The sequence below is a fragment of the Populus euphratica genome, unplaced genomic scaffold, assembly GCF_000495115.2.
Source record: "Populus euphratica unplaced genomic scaffold, PopEup_1.0 scaffold40.1, whole genome shotgun sequence".
NCBI classification, from domain to species: Eukaryota; Viridiplantae; Streptophyta; class Magnoliopsida; order Malpighiales; family Salicaceae; genus Populus; species Populus euphratica.
Window position 1 is genome coordinate 536,587 of NW_011499912.1, and position 9,537 is coordinate 546,123.

The 9,537-nt window shown below is 34.2% G+C and overlaps 2 protein-coding genes across 2 annotated transcripts; one reads left to right on the forward strand and one right to left on the reverse strand.

The window, feature by feature from the left end:
• The first annotated feature begins 359 nt into the window (after nt 1-359).
• On the forward strand, nt 360-2,218 carry LOC105134080 (Mitochondrial glycoprotein family protein). Its single transcript, XM_011038348.1, has 3 exons — nt 360-669; nt 1,415-1,743; nt 1,852-2,218. The coding sequence occupies exons 1-3, from the start codon at nt 439-441 to the stop codon at nt 2,009-2,011; spliced, it is 720 nt and encodes a 239-aa protein (XP_011036650.1). The 5' UTR covers nt 360-438; the 3' UTR covers nt 2,012-2,218.
• A 4,053-nt stretch (nt 2,219-6,271) lies between these two features.
• LOC105134081 (zinc finger protein 1-like) lies at nt 6,272-7,663 on the reverse strand. Its single transcript, XM_011038349.1, has one exon. The coding sequence runs from the start codon at nt 7,185-7,187 to the stop codon at nt 6,384-6,386; it is 804 nt and encodes a 267-aa protein (XP_011036651.1). The 5' UTR covers nt 7,188-7,663; the 3' UTR covers nt 6,272-6,383.
• Between the last annotated feature and the right edge of the window lie 1,874 nt (nt 7,664-9,537).

Below are 9,537 nucleotides of genomic sequence, written 5' to 3' on the forward strand. Positions count from 1 at the left end.
TTTGGAAATACAGCCAATCCCAAACAAAGCCATGATTAATCTTCAGCAAATGTAATTATTTTCTAAATACCTAAAACACATAATTTCTCTTTTCTTGTAAAAACTTTATAACTTCACCGTGTGATAGAAATGATTTATATATTTTAGTCTATCATATAAGTTTTAAATGGTGAAAAAAAAAGAGGAATTTTGATAATTTTGAATATATAAAAAAAGACTATTTAAAATTGATGTTAAAAAAAATTGACGAATCATACTGAGAATTCATGAATACACTGGGATTTAATCAAAATAATAAATAATAGAGGGTCCTAATCAAAATTCCCCTTATATTTTGGGGATTTTTTTAGGCTTGTCGAAAAGAAAACCCACACCTTAAACCCCCCACACCCAAAAAAAAAAACAAAAACAAAAAAAATCTCCCTTGCTAACACTCCGATGGCTCGCTTGATTCGAACTGCATCAAGAACCCTTTTCTCTTCCTTTTCTTCTTCTTCTACTTCATCACTTCTCCAATCAAGAAATGCCATCACATCTTCATTTCTCTTCCAATCCTCCAGACCTTACTCAGCTGACAACAAAATTACTAAATCGCCATTCGAAGCTAACATTCTCAGAATCATCGATAAGGAAATCGATTACCAGTCTGAATATGCCCCTCCATACCAGGTCCTTTCAATATTTAAATCTCCCTGTTGTTTTAAATTTTTACTTTTTGCTGATGAATATCTTCTGGGTTCCTGTTTGGTTGCCGAGAAAATGAACAGGAAGCTAACATGAAAAGACTAGAATTGAGTTGTTAAATTGTTGCTTTTCTGGCTCTTTAAGTTTAATAAAAAAAATGGGTTCATAATAGTTTTTTATTTACTTGTGTAATTTATTTAGAAGATTTTTTTTTTGGCGTTCACGCACGGAAGTAATGAGCGTTAGCTGTGTAATTTATTTAGAAGATTTTTTTTGGCGTTCATGCATGGAAGTAATGAGCTTTAGCTGTGTAATTCATTTAGAAGATTGATTTATGGAGTGAAATTGTTATATTACGACTGAAGTAATAATTTTTTTATCCCTGGTAAAAAAATTAAAAATGGGTTCATAATAGTTCTTTATTTACTTGTGTAATTTATTTAGAAGATTTTTTTTTGTGTGCATTTAAGCTTGAAAGTAAAAATCTCTACTTATGTAATTTATTAAGGAGATTAATTTATGAAGTGAAATTGCTATACCAATAGTGAGTTAATTATTTCTTTATCCCCAGTTAAAAAAAGGGGCTCTTGATAGTTTGTTCTTTATGTGTGTGATCATTACTTAAAGATTTTAAATTTCTCACATTGAAGCTTTAGCTTTCTACTTGTGTAATTCATGCGAATGACTTGTTGTGTTAATAGTAACTGGTTTTGTTATTTGGATTATGTAGCCAGAGACGAGATTTCATTCATTTACAGTGGAAGATCGATCAGGAGAGCAGTGGATGATAATGAGGGGTAAATATGATGATATTGAAGATGTTAAACTTGAAGTTACAATGTTTGACGGATATGAAACTGTTCCAAAACTTGGAGATGATGCCTCAGGCGAAGATGTGCGTCTTCACATTAGTTTTATTGTTGATGTTTCCAAAGGGGATGGTGGTGAAAATTTGGAGTTCTTATGCTCAGCGTGGCCTGATCGTTTGGAGATTGAGAAAGTTTACTTGCTCAGGGGTGAGAAGATGCCAGGAAGGCCTTACATGGGGCCTGATTTCAGGTGTGAACCTTTTCTTTTCTTTTGATGATTGTGGTGCTTGTGTTTGTTTTGCAATTAGTGTTTGCTTGGTTGGTTGACTTAGGTTTGGACTAAATGTTTTGTTTTTAGGAAGTTGAATAAAGAGCTTCAGAAGAGGCTTCGCGAGTACTTGGAGGCAAGGGGGGTAAATGATGAACTTTCTTTCTTCTTGCATGATTATATGCTGAATAAGGATAGGATTGAGCTTATACAATGGCTTGGAAAGGTCAAATCTTTTGTAGAAAAATAGAAGGATGTTTTTTTATGGTGCCTTTTATGAGACAGCTTTGTTTATTTATTTATTTATTTTTATTATTTCACGAGATCACTGTTATTCTGAAATTCTTGGATTCCTGACTAATGACTCTCTAAGGGTATTCTGATGGTAAACTACTAGTGATTGATTCATACAGCTAGAAAGTTGCAGGAAATACTTTATTTCATTTATCCTGAGCCACATTGCATTTCTCTCTCTTTTGTGGCCTTGCCAGTACAAGCGTGGAAACGTGAACTTCTGAACTCTACATAACAGAAGACATTATAGGCAGTTTGATTTTATTTTAATTTTTCTTTTGAAACATAGCTATATCAGATTGCTATATTCGTGGCCACTTACTTTACACATTGAATTGCTAAAATAGCAGCAAAGGCATTCTAATGGTCCAGGCTGTAATTTCATTTGTTCTTGCTATTCTAATGTGGAAACTCATATGTTTAAGAAATTAACTATAAACTATTCAAAGAAACTCTTGAAGTGAAACCATTGTGCATGAAACTGCATATTCAAATAAGGCTCTCCTTTAGGTATTCAAAATTGGATAACAAATTTTGTCTAGAAACGGGAAAAGGCATAGCAATACCTTTTTTAGGAGACATTGTTGAATATGGATAGGACCGTTTCTTGGTGCAATGCTCTTGAAACCCTGAGTTGTGGGCTTGGGTCTTGAAAGCAGCCGCTCTATCTCCAAAATTCTGATCGCAAGGATGGTAAAAAATTCACTCATATGGGAACCTACTTCTGTGGGACTTGGGGTATGGACTCTTTATAGTTGAGCATGGAAATATTATCGGCTATGAGCATAACTGAGAGTAGCTCGAACCCAGTAAATGAGGATGTTGAATTTTCATTATGAGCTGGTGAGCTTGGAAGCTACTGCTTGATTATAGAGATTCATAACTGGGAACCATCATCTTAGAGACTCTCTATGTGCAAAATCTCCCACTCATTATGGACTTGACTAATGGTTTTTTAACTTATCTCAACCAACTTGAAAATTGCTTGGGATTCTAACCAAGGCACACAAAGGTTCATGGATGAAGGAAATAAAACTCAGTGAATCAGAGGATTCCTTAGGGAGGATTATTGCAACATTTATGCCTTCATGATGATTTGGGGGGTGCACATTGAAAGACGGGACTTTTAGAGAGGAGGGATAAGTATGGGAACTAGAGATAACAGTTTAAGTAGCAGTCTTAGTTCTTTTGCAGTCTTAGTTCTTTTTAGGATCTAAATTATGATTTCTTTTCATCATTTTTATTCATCTTACATGCATATTGAGCAAAAGATTTACAGTTTGTAGTGACATGTTTCACCGTATATTGGCTAAAATCACATAAATAGATTGCTAACCATTGCTCTTGACATCTTGCTGTTAGAATCAACAAGGCCCTCGTGTTTTCTGTATAACCTTATTTGACTTGAGTCACAGCTATATCAATATGTCTATTGTTTGGCTGAACAATGAGTTTGATTCAATTCCCAAATGGCACACTTCCTATCTCTGCTCCTTTTGAATCTTGTGCTCTAATCCATTTCTTCCAATGACACTAGCATCGTTGCTTTTGGCATCCAGTCCTGGTATATTTTCAAGGAATCGTCCCACTCCAACCTTTGAAGTGCCCATAAGAGAAACACAGTCGAGGCTTGCTTTCAGTAGAACTGTTTGATGGGTTTAGCAACGCAATTGATGTTGGCCTTGTTAAGCCTAACATAGCAGGTTGTGATGGGAAGGTATATTTGTGTTTGTGTTGCACTTGGCATATTGTGGTAAATTATTGTAAATCAACATGCTCAAACATTAAAACAATTACAGAATTGCATGCTTGCGTAATTAGATTGGATCAATATGTGACAACATTTGATTTTATTATCAAGTCGGTGTGTTTAGGTGTTGAATGATGTAAGATAATGATATTGCCTTTTGTCAGGTTTATTTCGGTGATATCTAGTAATTAACTGGCAGGCTTCCATAACGTCATGGTGGCCATCTTTTCTTCTCTTGATAATTTTCCAACAGGACACACTGTTATGCTTTCGTGTTGAAACAAACAGCCAACATGGGTTGTCATGTTACGGTTCCGTGGCAGAATCAGGTCAAACGAATTTGAATCTGATATAAAGCTTAGAACAATAAGCAATGTTGAGATGGTGATGATGTGGGTTTCAATGAACAGTAACCCTGTGGAATAATGTGCTATGACTGTGCTCAAATGAAGGGCAGGGTCTGGTTGTGGTTTTCTAGAATCTTTGTTAGTCAAATGCAAGGCTTAGTAATTTCCGAGGAATGAAAACTGCCCAGATCAACACCAGCTATATGGGGTGAACAGTCCATGTACCGTCTTCGTGGTCAGACATTTAGGTCTGACGAGGTATGGCCAGTTCTTTTGTGGTTTAGTCGGGAGGTTCTTGCCAGTTGCTCAACTTCTTGGTGAAAAAAGGGCCAGGAGAAAGAAGGATGAGTATCCATTCCATGATCCCTTCTTGCATGCACCTAATTTTGGTAGGAAACTCAAGGAAACATGATGGCCTTTAATGCTTCTTAACACTCTTTATCTGATACTTGTTGAGCATGGCATATCGAGTATCAAATAAGGAGCATGACAAAGCATCGAAGGCCATCGTGACTCTCCAAGACCTGATCTTGTAAGAAAGGTCGGGGTCAGCCACATAGGCAAGACCTAATTTTCTGTTTCTGCACGAACCGATTCTAGTATAGTTTCTGACTTCTTAAAGAGATGCTGATCTAAACTTAATGTAATGAATTGAAACTGAAAAGGGCATGGCTGCTAAACAGTTGACTTTATTTTAGGAGAAAACCTTGAAAAAAAAAAAACCTTAATTGCAGGAGATCAGCCTGGTTCAACTTGTTATGCCCTTAAAAGAGGGCATGCACTATTCTACGAAGAAAACTGTGTTCAATGTGATGCAATGTAAGCTAACTATACACTGTTTTAACACAGAATCAAATCTTCCCTAGATTTAATGATCAGTTTGCGAAAGAGACACCTTACACGTTACTTGGTAAGGACAAACGTACAGTCTGTATAGGGTTCTTAAATAATGGAGAAAGTCTCAATCAAAAATTGTGAATGACAAGGCAACAGTTTCTCCACCACTAATAAATGCACATAAATACAATTTATCCTTTGCTTTTCTATAATGCCTAATTTGATAATATTTCCTGTAAACAGTATCAAATCTTTCACTATATGAAGATATTTGTGTTTACTTTCTGTTCGTGGCAAGGCGAATCCGTGATAACTGATAATGTAGAAAAAAAACCCTTCACCCGGCTGCTATCGTCTCATGTTCGGGCTTGCGGGTCTTGTCTCAGAAAAGCACATCTTAAGAAGAGAGATAATACCTAGAGCTTACAAGCTCCAAACCCTCGACTTCTAGCCAATTTCATTCGCATCGAGGCTCCCAGTTAAGGGGCTTGACAGTCGAGAGCAGATAGCTCATGCTTACACAGACAACGTCATTAATGATGTTAGCTCGAATTCGGTACATGATTGACCCCTTAAAAAGTATTATCTCACGTTGAGCTCACAGTCTCACAGTAAATTTTGTCATGAAAAGACATCAAAAAGAAAGAAAATCTGCCACTAGAAACTTGTATATGTCTATGCTCTCCACTCCTAGCCAATGCAAAATATTAATATCATCATTAATTATATTACTATTGTTATGTGACAGTGTTTTTAATGTATTCAATCATCTACGAGGCAGCAACAACATTTGATCATACATGAGATTGAATTGGACTTGATATGACATTTTACATGGTGATTTCATTAATACTGATATTATTTGGTGTTTACACGGGATGTTCTTGCTCCATTAGCTAGATTTATGACGATCCACGACAATTTAGAAGGATAGTCTTGTTTCCACTCTCATCAAACCATGCTCGAATATAATTACAAAATTTTCAATTTTAAGCAACCAGAAATTGCTACAAGTGAGTAATCCTAGATTAAGAACACCACATGATTCACGATCAGTAATCATAAAATACTCTTAATTGACCATATCTTAGAAACTTTATACACAAATGATACTTTACGTTACTAGTTAGGAATATTGAGAGAGATGCTCAACCTAGAGATTTAGCATAAATTTTTATGTCTTGTAGCTCAATTAATCTCATATTTTTATTAAAAAAAATACACGGTGCTTTCACATGATTGATGCAGCATAACTTGAACTATTGCAATCAAGGAAGGAAAGTGAATAAAAACAACAATCATTTAGCATTTCTATAGCCAAAATTCACCTAAATGCGAGTCCAAGAAGGTTTCTGAGGATAGATTGAAGTGTAGAAAGGGGAAGAAAACACATTTTAGAGCTTGAGGGACAAGTCAAGCTTGTCAATACGATCATCTTGATTAGTCTTCAAATGACCATTGCCTATCCACCTACCAATTCCAGGGTCTGCCGGAGAACCTACAGTACTAGTCCTCTCCAAGTTGAACCTACCGACACTGGCACGCGATGGTGTTGTTGCATTCATATAAAAATTCTCCACTGATAATTTACCTATACCTGGTTGTTGATCAATATGGGGCCTAGACCAGCTGCCATGTCCATACAAGTTTCCAAAACCAGTAGAAGATGATAGGTGAGAAGGCTTATGGATCATTGAGTGAGCTTGAATTCCAAGAGATCTACCATGGAGAGGGAGAGAAGCCATGCTTGAATGGTGATGGTGGTGGAAGTAAGGATGTCCATAAGCTGCCATTGAAGCTTCTAATTGACTCCTTATTAATCTTTGCCCTCTTTTCGCTAGAGTCCTTTCTCTTTTATGGGCATTTTGGTGTCCTCCAAGTGCTTGTGAACTATAGAATTTTCTTTGACAATAGTTGCATGAGAAAACCCTTTGCTCCCCGTCAGTACCCTGAGGAGGTTCTGGTGAAGTCTCAGATGAATCCATGCTCCTGAAGTTGTCAATAAGGTTGAGCTCTCGATTGAACCACTGGTTTGAATCACTTGTAGTTAGCTCTAGATCTGCTTGGAGAGTTGGCCTAGCCTCTTCCTTATGATCATTTACTTCTTGTGGGAGTTCTTGCTCGTTCTCTTCTGAGTTCTGCAGTGGAGGAGCCTGTGGTGCTGTAATGCTTGACTCTCTCCGAACCTGTGATTCCATAGGAAAGAGTCCCTCTCGAGCCTCTACTCTCTTTGCTAGTAGAATATGGAAACCTTCGTTGATTGCAAAAAGGGGATATATATAATCTTCTCTGACAGGAAGTTAACTGCTACATATGTGCTCTATATGGGAGGATATAGTGTTTCCTACATGGATTTTGAATGATATAGAATATAAGAGATGATTAGGTCTTGCTTGTTCACACACTCGTAGCTAGAATTTGCCTTTCATTGGAGCTCCACCATGTATCTATATATCCATTTGTCTGTCCATTACAGGAGGCTACTGTATATGGAGGATCCCTACACACCAAGCTGACCGCATGCTCAATATTGCCCACCCATCCTGTTGCACAAGGCACAAATTTCCGATAAGTTAACTATGCACAAACAATAAAATGTTTGGAGCTAAGCTATAATGTTCAAGTGATTTGCCCCAATCATGGGGAGACAAACTGGCCTTCTAGTCTATGCATCATAGCACCCTCTCCTGTACTTTTAAGTCCTCCAACTTAGGGCACTGCATTACATTATTTCTTGTTAGTTAAAGAGGGTTTTTTTTTTCTATTTTTTGTAGGGACATTGATTTTCCATGCACCGGTCTTTTCATCAAATTTATTACACTAGGTCTACTCATGATTTGGTCTAAATTCATGATTATATATTTAACCAGTTAACTAGAGAATATTTGTAATTATTTTGTTTTAAAATAATATTATTTTAAATTTTGAATTAAATCTAGTTTGGTACCAATTAATTGGAATAAGTTAATTAGATGTGTAAGATCATCTGAATTAATTTTTATCTAACTTATTTAAAATCTAATTTATTGGAACAAGTTAATTGGACGTGTAAGATCATCTGAATTAATTTTTATCTAACTTATTTAAAATCTAATTTATTGGAACAAGTTAATTGGACGTGTAAGATCATCTGAATTAATTTTTATCTAACTTATTTAAAATCTAATTTATTGGAACAAGTTAATTGGACGTGTAAGATCATCTGAATTAATTTTTATCTAACTTATTTTAAAATCTAATTTAAATTAAATTTTAAATTGTTTGGATTCTAGATTAATTTGCAGTGTTAAGGTCGATAAAACTAATTTCTATAGTCTTGTATTCACATTGTGATATTGGTTTTTTCTTTTTTTGGGATAGTTTTGGAGTTGAAATTAGAGGCACCAATTCTAAGATTCTTAGCTGAATGACCTAATATTTTTACTTGTAGCAGACGTTGGTCAATCAAATTGCAAGTTTAGTCAAAGGAAAGGGTCAAGTCATGTTACGTGCTAATCAAACATTAGTGTCACAGCAGAACAGGAATAATCTGAATTTCTTCGATCCTTCTTTTAAAATGCTTGTTGTCTGAAAAATATAATAATTAAAACAATGATTTTTGAGTGTTAATGCACAGATATTATTAAATTATAAGAAAACCACTCAGTAAATCATCATATCAAATAAAAAATTATCCAAAAAAACATTATTTTCAACCCAAACACAGTTTAAAGAAATGCTTTAAGAAGAATATCCAATCTTCATTACCAAATGATGCTTCAACTAATTAAGTTTTTGTTTTCGTTACTATTTTTATTGTTATTTTGGTTTAATTTTTAAATTTTTGCTATATTAGTATTATAAATACCACAAACTTCTTATTATTGGCATTAAAAAAACCATTTATATATAAAAAAAAGTAATAATAAGAATAAACCTACCTCTCACTCCTTAAACCTTAAAAGCTTATATGTATTAGCTTATATGTATTCATCACTAATTTTACTATACAATATTCCTTAAACCTTAAAAGCTTATATGTATTGATCACTAATTTTACTATACAATGTGTTTATTTTAAAATATTATACTAGATTATTGACCCAGATTATATTATAGGTCGAATATAAAAACTTAATATGAAAACATATATTGAGATGGTATAGAACTACTTGATATTGTTATTAAACTTGATTTAAAAAATTAATTTTAAAATTTTTCAATCTAACTTCTTACTCAACTTAAGTTTAAAATTAATTTGTATAAAAATTGTCTTGATATGATCCAATCAATTTAATAAAAAAATTTAATATAATCGGTGAAAGCATGATTTGGCTTTACTTTTTTTTAAGATAATGTCTTTTTATCTTTTTTAAAGTAAGACAATAACATATTAAATCAAACTGAGCTACGTGGCTTAACTCGCAATCTAGATCATATATTCTATTGGGTTTAACAAATATTTTTTAAATTATTTTTTTACTGAATAATATGATAATAAAAATAAACGTTTACAAAATTAAACACCAATAGAATATTAAGATATTTATTTAAAATTATGATAACCTC